At 39.2% G+C, this 18401-nt stretch overlaps 1 protein-coding gene across 7 annotated transcripts in view; it reads left to right on the top strand.

The window, feature by feature from the left end:
- srgap1a (SLIT-ROBO Rho GTPase activating protein 1a) overlaps positions 1-18401 on the top strand; it is a 118844-nt gene that overhangs the window by 70165 nt on the left and 30278 nt on the right. For 4 of the 7 annotated variants that reach the window (XM_082182784.1, XM_082182783.1, XM_082182787.1 and 1 more), the window contains exons 9-15: positions 3204-3401; positions 4402-4486; positions 5230-5257; positions 6788-6890; positions 9536-9596; positions 10309-10386; positions 10800-10934. In XM_082182784.1, the coding sequence (XP_082038910.1) occupies positions 3204-3401; positions 4402-4486; positions 5230-5257; positions 6788-6890; positions 9536-9596; positions 10309-10386; positions 10800-10934 (688 nt within the window). Of the gene's footprint in view, positions 1-3203; positions 3402-4401; positions 4487-5229; positions 5258-6787; positions 6891-8132; positions 8167-9535; positions 9597-10308; positions 10387-10799; positions 10935-18401 lie in introns of those variants that run through there. The other 3 variants (XM_082182786.1, XM_082182785.1, XR_014209432.1) reach the window with 2 other exon arrangements.

Genomic DNA, 18401 nt, shown 5'->3' with positions numbered 1-18401 from the left:
TCCAAGTCATGGTGACTTTAAAGATACTTTTTAAAAAATCCCTCTTATTTCCCATGTCATTTCATTTTGACTGCTTTCATGTCCTTGAAACTAAGCTCTTCCCTTCCCCCTTCACTCAATATACCTCTGTGTAACCTGTCTGCCTTTAAGGCAGAACTGAGGTTCACTTTCCCAGTAAACAACATCCTACAAGACAGGTGTGGCATATCATTCATAAAGGCTCCCAACAAAACAAAACCACAGACAGATTAATGGCATAAAACTGATGATTCTCAAGGTCCCACATCAGGTTGAACAGTGACCTGGATCTAGGTGTGACTGTTGTTTTCTGTTGACTTGTATATCATACTCCATTGATTTGAGGAATGATTCAGACTGAATGGGACAATGAGATATGAGCTCACTGTGTGATGAAACTACCATGGTTTTATGTCGCATGATACCGTCTGGTGGTGATACTCTCTGTGGTTGTATGACATTCAGAGTTGCACATTCATCTTGTGTTCGAAATTGGAATACCACATAAAAAATTTGCAAATAAAGCATCGTTTCCATCCCATGTTCAATCGAACAAAATCATCACTTCCTGGGAAATAAAAATGGAAGTTGCTGCAGTTGGGGAAGCCACTGTGGTTCTTTTTTCATACATTATAATAGAGTGTGCAGACAGAACGCAATAAATGCTGTCGTTATCTTGCATTCGGAGGCGGATGCCTGGTGTTTGGGAACGCAATCGTGTGAGACAGTTCTGGGAGGTAATTATACCCAACAATTTTGATGACAGGGGAATGACCATACTAACATTTGTGATATTGTGCAAAAAAAATTGCTCTGCTGGTTAGTCTAGCTATCCAAACACATCTTCTTTTGGGGCACATTGAGGGATTTATTTGGTAAATGTGTTTATGTGCATGTCATCTTATTGAATGAAAAAAGCACTTGAGCACTTGTTTTTTTTTTTATGTGGATTTTTATAATTTATGCTCATCTTGGTGTTTCCAGCCAGCGTTTTCTTTGTGCGGTATCCCAAAATGTGCATAAAAATAGGCTGATTGAAATATAGCGATTGTCTATTTGTGTATATGCATGTTTTATAGTGTTGTGCAAGAAGATTAAAGTGTGTGTGCATACAAAAAAGGCTATGCTTCCTTTCCATACTCTTGTGTATGTGAGAGCAAAAGAGCATGTCAGTGTGAGAGAAATGTGTTCTTCCATACTGCGCAGATTCTTTCAGCAGGTGAACAAATGCTTCCACTGAGCGATTGCACCCGCTTTCAACATCTTTTCCCCATATTTTTTTTTATCTCATTGGCATCTCCCTTTCACTATTTTATGTGGTTATATTATTGTGTTTTAATTAGGTCTGATAATTGATTAAATATTGTAATTGGGTTCATTTACGTGATATGCTGATTAAACAAATTAATCAGAGCTCATTATATATATCAGTATTTGCTAAGAAATACCCCTGAAGGATGATAAAGCATTGGACATACATTACAAAAAGTGGCTTTATATTGTTTATTTTATACATTGAAGAGAGTCTACAGCAGTGTTGTCAAAAATATAGATATTTCGATATGTTTCGATACTGAAATATTTCAAATGGTTCCAATACTCCTTTTCGGCAGTATCGATACACCGATCTTCTCTCCGACGGCGAATTGACAATTGAATTGACAATTTGACACACACCCACCCGCCTCCTGTCACTCACTTGTCTCATTCGCTTCTGTTGATTAGTGCTGGTATTGCGCATCATTTTAGTAATTCCGCTCTAACATCAAAAGCACCAGCATTACTGATCTATACAAGTGGTGCTTTCATAACGGCACCTCTCAAACAGCTTGCGAGTACCAAATTTGCTTCTTTTTTGTGGATTATTTTGCTTAAATGGTCAAATACATACAAAATGATGTCAAAATGCCTGTCTTGCCGAGTATTCGGGTAAATAAAGTCAGTTTTGGAACGTAATAATTGAGAGAAAACGCATATTGTGTAACTATATTGGATCCGTGTGTTCGCTCTTAAAGTGACAGCAGCCTAATAAACCTGCTGCTGTCTGTCATGTTTATCAAAGAATAAAAGACAAAGACAATTACTCACTGCTCTTGATTGAATAACTTTTGTAACTTTAATTGTAAGCCTTAATCTGGATTTAATTTTTACAATGAAAACTATCCGGTGTTATTTTACATTTGATTACTTTAATTTCTATAGTACCTGAATACTACTGTTAAGTCCCTTGCACACTGAGTCCGAAATTTTCGCTCGTTAAAAATAAATACAACCTCACGTTGTCAATCTCTTTTACACACTGCCTCCGAAACTTTCATAAGTCATAAAAAAATTCAGATCGGTTTCGATTTTCTGCGTTTTTTCGCATCGGTAGCAAGCATTTTGAAAGGTGTTTTGACAGTGCCACCGAATGACTAATATGGAAAAACGCATACATAAATTTCGGACTCATGTTTATTTCCTTTGTCTCATTATTTTTTAACGTATTTAATTGTGCTATTGTTTGTAATTTGTTTATTTGTTCTAATGTTATCACAGACTTGTCTTATTTTGTGACTGAGATAGCCAAAGAGTTTTTGAAATTGAGATCAATTATCTGAATGGTGGTATATATGGTAGTTTTTCCGGGTGTATCGAAAATGTTATCTAATTTCGATATTTTTCAAGGTATCGTATCGGAGTTGGAAATGTCAGTATCGTGACAACACTACCTCTTCAGCAATTCACTTTGCAGTCTGTCCCTCTTGGTATACACAGTTCCAGACATTTGTAATTGTATAATAATGTTGCATGTCTGACACTGGAAAGTTACAGAAATGAATCCTCAAGGCCATGAAATGAATGATGTTCCCTTGGGTCATCTTCCTCTCCCCTCGCTGTAAATTGATTTCTTTGGTCTGGTGTCTTGCTCAAGGCCTGCTATTAGTCACAGAGCACATGTCAAGCAGGGACAGTCAGAGGATTTTTTTCCCCCCCGTGTCACTTGTTTGGTGCTTAATGTGTTTTTCTATCGCTTTTATAGCTCCTGTTATCACTTTTTGTACTGATGCACATTCTTAGCAATAAATGTTGCAGGAATATTCTGGAATGAAATTGAGTTGGATTGTCCCTGTAAAACTGTGCTCTTAGTTGCTATTGTATTACTGTGGTATCCCTTCCCTACTAAAAATGTTCTCCTATTTCAGATCAAGAAGACTTCAGAGGCCACTCTCACTACCATCCAGGACATGGTGACCATCGAGGACTATGACGTGTCGGAATGTTTCCATCACAGCCGCTCCACTGAATCGGTCAAGTCCACTGTGTCAGAAACCTACCTCAGCAAGCCGAGCATCGCCAAGAGACGTGCCAACCAACAGGAGACGGAGCAGTTCTATTTTATGGTCAATTTGTGTTTCATAAAAATTTAACAATAAGTTTAAACAGTCACTATTTAAATGAAGTGTTTCATAGGCAAGATATAAAGTTTCAGCTTTAAACTGTGCATTCAAAGTTTAAGATTTTTTACGAATATTTTTGAAAGAAATCTCATGCTCACCAAGACTGCTTTTATTTAGTCAGAAAGACAGTAAAAACTGTAATATTGTCAAATATTATTGCAACTGGTTTTCAATTGTTATTGGTGCTCAATTATGAATAATGGTTCTTATAATTATCAATAAAAACGGGTATTGCTGCTTAATATTTGTGTGAAAACCATGATAAATTTTTTTGCGGATAAATAAAAAGTTCAGTAAACAGCATTCCTTTGAAATATGAATATTTTGTAACATTATAAATGTCTTTATTCTCGCTTTTGATGAATTGAATGCATCCTTGCTGAATAATAAAAGTATTCTTTAAAAAAAATGTAATTGCTCTAAACTTTTGAATGGTAGTGTTTCACGATTTCCACAAAAATATTAAGCAGCTAAAATTGTTTTCAACATTGATAATACTAAGAAATGTTTCTTGAGCACCAAATCTGCATATTAGAATGATTTCTGAAGGATCATGTGACGCTGAAAACTGAAGTAATTACTGCTGAAAATTCAGGAAGAAATTACATTTTAAAATATATTAAAATAGAAAAAAGTTATTTTAAATTGTGATAATATTTCACAATATTGTACTGTATTTTGATTAAATAAATGCAGCCTTGGTGAGCATAAGAGACTCAGAAGATCAAAAGAATCTTTATTTTTAATTATTTTTTTGGGCCGGTACTGTATGTATACTATATACAACTATATAGTGTTTTTATTTTTATTAATTTTTTTACATTGCATTTCATTTTAATTGAATTAATGTATTTAAAAAGTTAATTCTGGTTCTGTGCTTAAATGATCAAATGTTGTCAACTGTTTTTGCTCTCATGCTTGTCTCAATTGTGTCTCTTCACAGAAGTTCCGTGAGTATCTGGAGGGCAGCAATCTCATCACTAAGCTCCAGGCAAAACACGATCTACTGAAGAGGACCCTTGGTGATGGTATTGTTTTCCTTTCTTTACTTCTTCCTTCCCTCCAACATAGGGTCAACACTTTTAAACTGAAAGTACACAATTAATGATGAAAGTACTGTATAACAAAGTTGTATCCTAATCCTCTTAGCTAGTAGAAACCAGCAGGAAGATGCTCATGACACACCGCTGCTCATGTGGGTGATGCAACCTTATAATAACCTCATGTTAATTAATTTTGATAGTATGAAGGATTATAAATCCCTCGTCATGTATAAATCTGCTCATCATGTTTTGGAGCCCGGGGCATTTCAGTCTTGTGTTGTAAACACTGCAGACTCTGCTGTTAGAGGGCCATTGAGTGAACGCTGTGTGGGTGGGATCAACAAAGCTGTCAGGAACCCTGTTCCCTGGCATAAAATCAACCGTGTCAGTTTTTTAAAGATGTAGGCAGTAGTCTGCCTGCTGCTTTCTGGCACTTTGATGAAATATTTGTATAGCTAAACAGGTACCTGTAGCTAAAACTTTTCAGCTGCTACTGCAGTGGAAATGTAGAATTTCTCTACAAAACGTAACAATGTCCTAAAGGTGCATGTGAATGGATGTCCAGTTCCAGACAGATGGCTGGCTGTATGTGCTTTACTGAGCATAAACGAAAGCCTCCCCTGGGCCTCTGAAGAATTGTATTGTCATATTCTCTCTCTCTCTCTCTCTCTCTCTCTCTCTCTCTCTCTCTCTCTCTCTCTCTCTCTCTCTCTCTCTCTCTCTCTCAGGTTACCGGCCTGAATATGCGACTACAAGGTAAACAATTTTCACAGTTTGTCTTGTTTGTTGTCTTCTGCAACACATTAAGGTGCTAGATATAATATTAGGTTATGTCAGACTTTCTTTCAAACTATCTATCTATCTATCTATCTATCTATCTATCTATCTATCTGTCTGTTTGTCTGTCTGTCTGTCTATCCGTCTGTCTGTCTATCCGTCTGTCTGTCTATCCGTCTGTCTGTCTATCCGTCTGTCTGTCTATCCGTCTGTCTGTCTATCTGTCTGTCTGTCTATCTGTCATTTTATCATTGTCTATCATTTATCATTTTATCATTGTCAATATTTCCATCATTTGTTCTCATTCTACTCTATCTTTCTTTCATTTTATCTGTCATTCTAGTTTTCTATTTGTCTGTCTGTCTATCATTCTTCTGTTGTTATATATTTCCAGTTGTTATATCTATCAGTTGTTCTATTTGTCATTCTATTTGTCGTGCTATCCATTGTTCTATCATTCTATCTGTAGGTCTATCTATCTGTCTTTTGTTTTGTCTGTCATTCTATCTATCAGTTGTTCTGTCATTCTATGTATCTATCATTCTATGCATCCTTCTATTCATCATTCTTCCTGTCGGTCTATCTGTCGTTCTATGTATCTTTTTTCTATCCATCCATCTATATATTGTTTGTTCTATCGACCTATCCCTCATTCTATCAATTTGTCATTCTGTCTTTAGTTGTCTATTGTTGTCAATTGTTTTATTTTTCTATTTATCAGTCTTTCTATTGCTCATTCTACCTTTCTATCTGTTATTCTGTCTATCTAAAAGCACTTGTGAGAAAGTAGACCTGAAAGGTAAAGAGAAAGGGGTACATGCACAGATAAGATCCAAACAGTAGACCAGATGCTTGTGTTTGCTCTCTGCCATAATTCACCATATGTTCATGCAGCAATCTTCCCCGGGGTTCCTACCCACAATGCTTTGCACTAATAGTGCTCTTTAGATTCAGCCTCACCCAGAAATCCTAAAGTTTGAAAGCACATAAAACCTCTCCTATTGTTTAAAAGACAAGAGTGAAGAGTGAACTGAATTTGTTGAACTTGCATGTTACCCTTTTTATTTTCTTTCAGTGTAAAGCTGTTGTTGCACATGTCAAGTAAGGACATAGCATCAGTTCTATCATAAAACAAGAACTGCATTCTGATATTGAAATGAACTCAGATTTTTAGGTAAAGGTATAACCCAATGTGATCCCACCAGCTCCCCAAGCCGAGCCAAAAGATTTCGTGCTTGGACATCTCTCGCACACCCATCTCCTGCTGTTCCCAGCAGACCTGCCATTTCCATGACCTTTGATGTGCGGTGGAAGTGAAGTTTATGAACAGGATATTGTCATGTGCAGATCACTGAGCTAGACACAATGGGAGCTTACCCCTAAATAACTTGAAATCACATGTCCACCACAAAGCTGTTCCATAAACTATGTGTGAGATATGAACTCATTAGTGGTGCGTAAGGCTTACAGTGCATATTCAAGATTAAAAGTGTAAACATCTCTTTATAGGCCTCCCAGTCTTCCTCCTAAACCGTTTGGCACACAGAGGCCCAGGCCACGCTCTGTATTTAACGTTAAGCTGTTTAATGGCAATTTGGAGTCATTTGTTAAGGTACTTAGAGCTTTTAGGTACTGTACTACCTGCACTGAATACCGCTGCTAATGCCATAATGATCCACGGCTACTTGCTTCTACTTGACTGATCATTATGGCTGGGGAAGGTATTTAAACAGAGCAGAAACGGGGGTATGTGTGGGTGTGTGTACACATGAAGCGAGATGACTGAGATAAAGTGAGCTTCAGGCATCAACATTCACCCAGTTGCTTCAGGGCAGCATGAAAGCCTCTTAAAGGGAAAGTTCACCTAAAAAAAAAAAGAAAGAAATCCCTGTCTTGTGCCATTCCGAACTGAGACAAATTATTCTAGACAAAATAATATTCTGGAATGTTCTAGAATGATCATTCTGCTCTTCTTCCATGCAGTGAAAGTGAATACTAAAGATGTATGTTGTTAAAAGATGCAAATTGCATTAATAATGGTCCTTAGGCACTATATTCTAAGACTTTTGATATGTTTTGATATGTCATATGTTGTGTCCCAAATAATGCACTATACACTATGTGCGCAAATGTAATCAAATGCACTTTTTCTTTTTGGAATTTTTAGTGTAAATGCACTACTCACACTGTTTATACTACACAACAGCATTGTTCATAAGTACATCAATTGGGACTCACCTATACAATAGCTTTAAGTCATAATTAATTAGCGATTTAGGGATTTCATTCCTCTAGTATCTAAAAGCAAATCTAGAAGTTATGAAAGATGAGAACCAATGACATTGACTTAAATATTATTTTTCAGTATACAACTTCAGTCTGTTCCCACAAGCTGTCAAATGACTTGAGGTCAAATTGGCCACTTTTAGGGTGCATAATTTTTTTTGAGTTTGAGAGCATCTGATTCTATTCACTTTTGATGAATGGAAAGCTGAGTGACCTTTTATTTGTTTATTTTCTTGTGTTCATTTTCTTGTGTTCAAAAGTTTTGGAATGACATAAGGGAGAGTAAATGATGACAGATTTTTTTAGGTGCAAAATTTCGGGGTAAATACTTGATGAGGAAAGATATTTGATAATAGGATTCAATGTTGTGTCAGCACATCCCCTCTTTCTCTCTGTGAGGCTGGAGCTAATGGTGTAATGGGAAGACTAATAATGATTTTGTAGGCTGTTATTGGTGGCTTGTAGTGCTGGGACCAAATAACCTGGGGATCGCCTCTTTCTCTCTGTTTTTTCTGCTCTCTCACTCTCTGGCTCTTTATCCTGTCGTTCTGCTGTCCTTCTCTCATAGTCGTGGACGACGGAACTCACACACAAGGCACCAGGTACAGAAACAGTCGGCTCGTCCTGATTAGCTCATTGCTTCATGTCTCTCTAAGCTTCCAGTAGTTCAACTTCCAGTCACCTCTGCTTAATCCTAAGGAGCTGTGAACCATGTACAGTGGCGTCTGAATATCCGAGACCACACTGATTCTGGGATTTCTATTTAAAATGGGAAACAAAGAAACTAAGAAAAGTTATAAATTGAAATGAATAGGAATATTTGTCCATGAATTGCATTTTGTTCTATTCAACTTTTCAGTCAAATGGTTATGTTGATAATATCATTTGTAAGGGAAATGTTTTTATTAAATTATCATTATGCATAATAGAAGCTTTTTCAGTAGTGGTCTCAGACTTTTGGACCCCAAAGTAAATGTGTCCATGTGCTTGACAAGAGTTCATCCTTCTTGGCTTCAGTGACCGTAATGCACACAATTATGATTGATTAATTTTAATTGAGAAAATATCCCACAATTTAAAAACTTTTCACAAATAATAATTATAATACAAATAATACAGTGTAGTTTATTTAGTAATATGGCACATTTCATTCACTGTACAGACTAAAATAATTTCTAGTTTTGAGATGATAAACCAATCTGCATAAGATTTGAATATAAAAATCCTACAATACTTATAATACAATACATAATACTTACAATACTTATAATTAATTATTGCCCAACATTTTTAATATCCCATCATTATTTGAATTATACTTTTTCTTATGAAGTAAAAGTGTTGCACAGCAAAGTGCAGTTTCCAGCATTCATAACTTTACCACCTCTGTTTCAATTATGATTTATGATTCGTTGCAGATGTACAGTATCAATATTTAAACATGTTCACGGCAGCACATTTTGTTTTCACCTTATTGCAATGATCATAGCTGAGAAATGTAGCCTGTGAGGTCTGCCTCAGTTCCTGGCACTGCCACACTGTTCGTACTTAGCACATATTCCCTGGGTTAAAAGCAGATAACAGCATTTTTAAAAGCTTGTAAGATAGAGTGTAGCCGAACACTGAACAAACAGCTCTAACCCCACACAACAAGCAGCCCGCACCCTAGGATCACATAGCTGGATTCACTAAACCATTTCGTTTTTCACCGGTGGCATTTGCTCCATTCATGTTCAAGAACCATGTTAGCATGTAGATCTAAGTTGTCATTTTGTTTCCTGTCTTGGATGGGTTAAAGCCCCAAATCTTAGGTGTGTTCTTTAAAAAGAGTCTGTAGGAGTCAAGAAGGATTATCTTATCGCCTCTGACATGAATGATACATGGTGTGTGGTAAATTTCCAGTTGATTTAGAGCTAGACTGATTGCTTGGCCCATATCCTGAGTTAATGCCCATGTTTGTCTTGTTTTAAGGACTCTGGACAAGCAATACCTCGAGTTGTTGAGAGCTCTATTCGATTCATCAACCTATATGGTAAGTTATATTGCAAATGTCTTGCAACTCAAACCATACAATACACATAACTACTTAGAACGGCCCACCATTGTCAGTGCACCAGAAAAGCCCAAAGAAATTGTTCATCAGTTATGCTACTGTCTTTAAACTTGCTACCTAAATGCTACCTGTTCTGTCATTGGTTATCTGAAGTTTGGGACTGATCCAGTAAGTTTTAGAGTCTGGGTTGTTCCAAATCCGTCCTATTCCAGTGTAGGCCATGCACCAACTTGTTTCATATCTATTGTAAGTTTGCTGTTCTGCTTTCCTGTCAACGTCAGAGGACGTTCAGTCCAAAGAGGTCTTTATCATATGCTTGTATTAACTGTGCGAGCACAGTCATATATCTTGTGCGTCTATTGTAAGCGCTGAAAGCTGTCTGTGTGTGGCCGTCTAACTGGAACTATAGAGACATTTTTAATTAATCTTTTCTGACCCTCATCCAAGCTTTCCATTTAAAAGCTAATCCGGACTGACGGATGTTTTTGTAGAAGTTGATTGCAGTCTCTCTCCTTCATTCATTATCTTTAATTAGAAAAAGGGAACTTTTCTAAAGCACAGGGCTTAGCTTTTGAGGTTGGGATTTGACCGTGGTTACTGTGGACCAGCCTTTATTTCCAGTGGATTTAAATGAACATGGGAAGACATCTTATTCAAACACTTATTTCAGTTTCTCTCTTTATTTTTTTAGGCCTCCAACATCAAGGAATATTCCGAGTGTCTGGATCTCAAGTTGAAGTCAATGATATCAAGAACTCATTTGAGAGAGGTGTGTGTGTGTGGTAACAGAGTTCAGGTTTCTAAAATAGCTCTGAAAGTGCTGTCACTGCTGAATAATAATGAATCTCTTATGTCTTCAATGTCATGTGAGCTATGAACCTAAATTCATATAATTTAAGGACCTTGACTACAGTGTTTTTGGCAAAGCATCTACTGGTGAAAACATATTCTTGATGTTTATCTTGTTATTTATATAGATCTATTTCAATATTTCTTGCATGTAAAGAGAAGCAAAAATTATTTACCATAATTTCTATGTTGTGTTTTCAGCAAATGCTGATATTTTGTTTACCAGTATAAACAATTATTTTGTGTGTGTATGTATCTCCATTTGTATGTTTTAGATTTAAAAAAAAAAAAGTAAATGTAAACAGCAGATTTGATGCATAAAATGTCTTTTAGGTAACGATCCTCTGACAGACGAAGAGAACAACCACGATATAAACTCTGTTGCGGGTGTTTTGAAACTCTACTTTCGAGGTTTGGAGAACCCTCTGTTTCCAAAGGAAAGATTCAATGATCTAATCTCCTGTGTCAGTAAGTGCCTAATTTTTTTCTTTCTATTGACCTGCAGCTGTAAATCTGTCATTGATTCTCAGTGTGAATTAACAGTGCTTTGAACTGTTATCGTGTACACTCAGATGAAGAGATCTTAGTCATTTGCCCCCAACAGTGGCACAGTGACTTTCTTCACTGTATGACAAGACGTCCTGCGCCTCAGGCTAACGCTAACAGCCTTACGTACCCTCCATTACAGCGCAGTGTGTGTTCCACCACGGCATGACACATTAGAGCTTCAGTTGGTCCTTCAACCGGCATGAATGCAACGTTGTGTGTTTGAAAGAGCTCAGAATGCGTGCTTTATCATCATCACAGATGACGCTAGATTGCACTGAATGAATGTAGAATGACACCGTGATGCTCAATCCTTTCATTTGGGTTAATGGGATGTTTGTTATCCACAGCTCGAATCAATTAAGAGAGGGGTAAGCTGTGCCACTTTTGATACCAAGTTGTCCTCTTATAAAAGGACAATATATGGGTGATGTGCATTTGAAATAAAAATATAAGAAATGAACAACTGATTTTTGTATTTAAATTATTTAATTAAAATACGTATTAAACCAGTTCAGTGCAATTTCCATTAAAAATACATTCAAAAACATTTCGTATTAGTTAATTCCACTGGCACAGTTTACCCTGAAGCATCTGACGAACTTTAGCCCACAGATACAATTTTGGGGGAAATCAATCATTTAATAATTCATGGATTAATATTTAGCTAAATAATTCAAATGGTTTTATGCTATTAGGATTTCCTTGCATACATAAACATTTTTAAACCTGGATAAATTTACTTTGACATTTCCCTGCCATGTAGAAATATTATTTTGACATGCCAAAATGTTTTTTGCATAAATATCCCTTATAGCTATTTATGTCCGACCCTTTTTAAATATTTGTTCTCATATAAAAATTTGTGCAGAGCTATAATAAGGTGCTGTGGGTTGGGTGGGTTTTTGTTTGTCTGTACGTGTGGATGAATGTCAAGGCGTGTGTTCATACATAGTCGACCAACTAGCGGTCTTGTGCCTGTGACACTCCGTAGTGTGACTAATGGGGATTCCCTGCTGTTTACATTTACACACGACCTACCCCTTCCCGGCATACCACACACTCCCTCGAACACACATGGCCTCTCCTGTTTTCTGTCCCTGGCAGATCTATATATAGATTTTCAGAGTTGTTCGTTCACTGCACTGTAGGAGATCAGTTCATGTTGTGTAGCTGGAGACATGTGCCTTGTCTGTGGTGAGGCTTGACAGTTCTTTAAATTGCTTCTTTTGCTCAGGATCCATGTTGGAAACCCAGTTTCGTCCTCAAGTACGACAGATAACACGAGTAGCATATTCCCAAAAGCCCAGGTCTTTTTCCATAATGGTGACGTGGTTATTTTAAGCTGCTGTTAGAGGATGAATCGGGGATCTATGTGGACGAGAGCAGATCGCATCAGTTTTTAAATATGTTCTACAGAGGCTGGTTTTGCTTTTATAAGTGCTGCTTATGTGTCTCACAGCCAACACATGGGATCTGATGAGGTCAAGATGTAGTTGTTGATCTGAAGCTATGTTTGGAATGAGCTAGTGGCATATGGCATGTTGTGCAGGATACACTTCATTTTTTTTTTTTTATATATAGTATTCGCAACAGTGTGCAAACATTTCAAAAAGTTATATGCTAAAGTAATTGTCAAGTAATTGTTTAAATTGAGTCACATCCAGTGTCGACTTTTTAAAAGCCTTTTTGGTCACACTTTAGATTAGGGTACAATTCTCACTATTAACTAACTATTAACTACGACTTTTGCCTCAAACTCTTAATTCCTGCTTATTAATAGTTAGTAAGGTAGTTGTTAGGTTTAGGTATTGGCTAGGATTAGGAATGTATAATAAGGTCATGCAAAATAAGGCATTAAAGGTAGGGTAGGTAATCCTGTTCAGAAACACTTTTTTTTATACTGGGTGAAATGGTCCTTCCATCCTGATAGTAGTCAATACATTATGTGTTTAGAAAAAGGAATGAAAAAAATCAGAGCTCTGTAGCAGCTGCAGGACAGTAAAAACTCTGACCAATCACTGCCATTCGGTGCGAATGTAAAGAACCAATCAGATGCCTTCATGTCTCGTGCCCGCCCCGAGCCCCACTGCGCGCGCTGCCCGGCGTGCACTCATCACATGTCACCGTTCCCGGAAATATTCAGCTCAAAGCACCTGCATATGCAGTCAGCGAAGGCAAACAAGGCAAAAACTACTTCCTCGGACCCTGCCCGCGCTCTTGAACGACCTCCTCTGCTTCGCCCTCAACCCCGGACCTGTCCTCGAGCCGACGATGCGGTAGCTGCTACTTGTCTCCGGACTCGGAGTGTACGTTAGTCTTCATTAGAGTCAACAATGTTTTCATCATGGAAACTCTTACATGCAAAACACCGTATATGTTATGAATCTTACACGAAATTCATCTTCATCACAGTGTAACTGATGGTAATGGAAAAACGTGTATCAATGCAACCTGTTTTTAGTTTTGCCTTATAAATATAGCTCGTTACCGAATGAAACTTTACCATTATCGATATTCTAGCTTGATAGTGAGTACTAAAATAAATCTTATTTGTTTATATTCATAGTGATAAAGTTAGGTATTTTATTACATGTGATTCTGACATGATGTCACTGTATGTACTGCGCTCCTTCCTCTCCACTCGTCTCAGGTAATAAATGCGTCTTGTTCCAGCCTGAGCGTTTGGCGTCGCGCGTTCATGTGTTTTGGGGGCGTGGCTTTGGAAGGAGCTCAGAAGGGAGGGGGTGGAGTGAATGGAAATAATGAGCTGTGTTTATTGCAGATTAAAAGGTCTACAGTCACTCGATTTTTATATTTTCTTTTTCAGAGTACTTACATTTTAATTATGTATTGGTATATAAAGACAGTTTAAACAAATTTGGAATGTTTTTTTTTTTGAAAAATAATTACCTACCCTACCTTTAATATGTGCTTTATAAGTACTAATAAACAGCCAACATCCTAGTAATATGCATGCTAATAAGCAACATAATAAGATAAGTTGAATTGTTTTGGCTGTCAGAGCAAAAAGTAAAATTAGAAGGAGATCAGAAAATTTTTAAAAGATTACAGCTGATATTGCTACTGGTTCAGTCACCATACTATAAATGCATTGTAGGATACTGTACTGTGTTGTAAAGATTCCAGCAGTTCCCGCCCTATTTTTCAGTAGCCTTGATTCCGAATATTTTAAAATAGTCTCCATTTAAGAGTTATAAGCCATGACCCAACCAACCAGCTACAAGGTGAATCACAACCAGAAATTTTGAAGCAAAAAAAGTATTTGAAAATCGAACAAAAAGATAAAGGTACAAGACTGTATACTTAACGGCTTTAATGAGAGTAAGAACTAATCCCATGAAGCATCGCAAATGAGATAAAAATAAAAATAAAAATGAATAAATATGAAACTCTTGATTGAAGCTGTTTATTATGCATCGAGAAACAATATATTTTGTTTATAGAACAATATGCATATACAATAATATAATTCCACTGTTACATGCAAGTATAAGTTGAAACAATGCAGTCTGATGGCTTCAACAAAAGCATATATCATCGATTTAACAACCTCATAGCTCACATAGGTCTGTCTTTTAAGGTCTGTAAGGTAAAAATCAATTCCCCTGGAGAAAATGAATGGTATTTTGACTGTTGACTTCTGCACGTTTTGACTTGTAGTTATTTACATAGTTTGTGCATAACAGAAATTTGCATACTCTGCACAGCTGACATTCTGCATATAGCATAAATAGTATGTAGTTTGAAAAATGTAGTTTGTAGTTTTGTACAGTAAAAGTAGGAGTACTAGTATGAGATTTCAAACACAGCCTGAGAGCGCATTACTAAGGAGACGGTGAAGATGCTTGATGGAATTCCAGAAGGGACAGGAAGTGAGTTATAAAGACTCCAAGGAAAAAACCCAAGTGCTGCAGGAATACTCACACGTTTCTGCGATGCCAGTCTTCTGGATTAATCTTTAAGCTCCTTAAAATGAAGAGTTAAATAGTTTTGAAACTTTACCTCCTTTAATGCTCTGTTAATCAGCTTTTTTAGTTGCAGGGTGAGGGCAGGCAACAATTTAGTTTAAAATTCACTCTCCTTTGACAGAGCACTTGTTTAATTTGCTCTGCATTGTGGTTAAAACACTGAAGCAATGTCATGTTTTTATGTTTTATTTCAGCTTTATTTCAATTAAATAAGTCATTTGTTTTGCAGTGATAGCTGGCTATCGGAAATGTCCATTTGCAACATGACAAGATTGGGCAGAGTTTAACTTTGTGCTAATGAGCGCTGTTGTAATGGGTTTTTTTTCCGCCACACATAATGAGTTCAGCCTTGTAACTCTATGAATAGAGCTGCAATGATGTGGTTATCTGTGGATTAGCATGTTCAGATGGAAGCATGTCATTAGATACTCAAGGCTACTAAGTGGCGTGGATGACAAAGGCGACCCTGAATAATCATTTCTGAATGTCATGTAGGACAAGCATTAGTTCAGGACTCCTACGCTGTCTCTACATGCAAAAACATGAATGCAGTCTATGCAATCTTTGCGATCTATGCAAATTTTCATGTGTCATGCTCAACCTAATGAGGTGTGTAATAATTTATGTATGTATATATATATATATATATATATATACACATATATATATATATATATATACATATACATATACTGTGTCTGTATATACTATATGTATATACTAGGGGTGGCACGGTACATGAAAAAACATCCGAACCGTTCGGTTCGCTTGTCTCGGTTCGGTGCGTGTGTGCGTCGCGCGGTTCGCACGGTTCGACGCATGCGCAATGTAGCCTTGTGCCCGTGCTACTGCTAATACAATGCTAAATCATAAATCAGACAAATGTAGAATAACATTACAATGTCCAGCAATCGATTTAAATAGTACACTGGGTTTACTTAGACATTTAATGAGATCAACTCCACTAGGCTATATGTTGTTTTTTTCACGTGAATAAATAGGCTACATAGATCGACTGTTCCACGTACCGGTATGTACTTTAATGGTCCAGTGGCAGAACTTGCCAAGCGTGTCAAAGGTTCTGAGTTCTAATCTGCACTCGTATATATTTTTCTTTTTCATCAAAACCGATTATGTTTATCAGCGGTTGTATATCAAGCAGGGACAGATTTGTATGAATTTTGTTTTGTGATTTCATCGGAACGAATAGAGTAGCCTAGAGTCTCCTCAACGGACTGAAGCGCGCGTCTGAGTGAAGAATGTGCGGCCGCTGCGGTGTGTGCGCGAGCCACGAGAACACTGTATCAGCGCCACTGATCGCAACGGCAACGAGCACTTTGATCACTTGATTAAAAAAAACACATTTCAGCGCTAGATTGCTTCTTATTTAACAAACGAACGAAACGAATACTTTGCTAGTTAACTGGAAATGTTTTATTTATTTGTATTGGTACATCCGTGCTGGGACATAATATCAACCCTGTCAAAAAGTGGTGACAAATAACTGTCCGACACAGCCCACGGGAAATGAGAAGCTGCGTTTTGCAAACACACCCCATTTATGAAATAAATTAATTAATAATTAGATAATTCAGCTATATATCATATGCTGAAGTAAATTTTTGGAGTGTTAAAGATTAAAAGAAAAAACAACAACAAGAACCGTACAGAACCGAAAACCGTGACCCTAAAACCGTGATACGAACCGAACCGTGGGTTCTCTTACGAGAGGTCTCTCGTACTGCGTAAGATATCTTACGCTAGGGGAAAATCCTTTTTCCGCGAGATATTGAAGCCAAAAATTATCCTTAATTTTGTTATAATGCAAAACGCGTTGCAGCAGCAATGCAGACATAGGCGAGACAGCTCGCGCGCCTATTGGCTGCTCTGCGGCAACTGCAGCAGCCTATCGAGCGAGGCCTGGCGTGACGTCAGACCCAATCAGGGCACTTCGCGCCCGCTACGTCACGTCCCGCCGAAATGGGCGTGGTCTAGGCCTATAAATATCGCTCGCAGGCAGCTATTATCTGATTTTTCATCCTTCAAGCGAAGCACACGCATCGCTGGAGCTGGATTAGGAGCCGCGCCGTCGAGAGAGAGCACCTTCAGCGGGACGAGTCACTGAAGTCGCTGGCCGCGCCGCCTTCCTGCCTTCCTGCTGCGCTTTCCGGCGCTTATATCCTTCTCTTTTATTACACTGTATTTCTGTGTGTGTGTGTCGCCGCTGCGACACACATTTCTAAAAGAGCTAGCGTCTTTTTAAAGATGCCTTCCTGCGGCTCGTGCAGAGCCACACTCAGCGACGGGGACCGCCACGTGATCTGCGTTTCCTGCCTGGGTGAGGAACATGCAGCTCTCGCGCTCGCTGACGGCGGATGCCCTCACTGCGAGCTGATGGCAATGGCGACTCTGAGGACTCGCCTAGCCGTCTTCACCGAGACTGCTCCCCCGCCCGCCGCGGCGTCGCGCCGTAAAAAGCGCCGTGCCCAGCGGGCCCCGGAACCCTCCCTCAGCCGCCAAAGCTCGCCGGTTCGCCCGCTTGCTTCCCCGGCTTCTTCTATTTCGCTTCCTGACGGACAGCGGCCGCCGTCTGCCGCCGCTTCCGTTGATATCGCGGATGAGGAAGCCCTGCTGGGAGAGGATGATTCCTGCTCTATCCTGGCGTCAGGCAGTGAGGATTGGGCGGGCTCTGAGGACCCCGCGCCCCCTGCCCGCACTTCGTCAGGCAAGAGAGCTTCCATAGAGACGGAACTCATGCGAGTACTCGCACAGGCCGCGGCGAGCCTCGGCCTCGAGTGGTCTTCGCCCGAGCAGCCCGCTCACAACCGGCTGGATGGATTTTTCCTGCCTGGGGAGCGCGCTTCACCTGTGTCCAGGCCGGCGCCCTTTCTTCCTGAGTTACACGAAGAAGTCGCCAAGTCCTGGAGCGCCCCCTATTCTGCTAGAGTGCGTCCTGCTGTTTCTTTGGCATTCTCCGCTGTTGACGATGCCAAGAACAAAGGATACCTCTCGCTGCCGCCGGTTGAAGAGGCGATAGCGGCCCACTTATGCCCGCCCTCCGCTGGACGGCGCGCTAAGCCGGCCCTACCCTCTAAAGCTTGCCGCACGACGTCGAGCTTGCTCCACCGCGCTTTCTCCGCCGCCGGGCAAGCTGCGTCAGCGTTGCATACCATGGCAACGCTCCAGATCTTCCAGGCCGATCTCCTCCGTAAGCTGGATGAGGAAGGACCTGACGCGATCTGCGTGCCGGACTTAAGGAGTGCCACGGACCTCGCCCTTCGTGCTACTAAGTCCGCAGCGCAAGCCATTGGACGGACTATGGCTTCTCTCACCGTGTCTGAGAGACATCTATGGCTGACGCTCTCGGAAATGGCCGAGTCTGAGCGCACCGCGTTCC

This window comes from Leuciscus leuciscus, assembly GCF_965113295.1.
Source record: "Leuciscus leuciscus genome assembly, chromosome: 10".
NCBI classification, from domain to species: Eukaryota; Metazoa; Chordata; class Actinopteri; order Cypriniformes; family Leuciscidae; genus Leuciscus; species Leuciscus leuciscus.
This window is presented reverse-complemented; position numbering and strand designations above follow the sequence as displayed.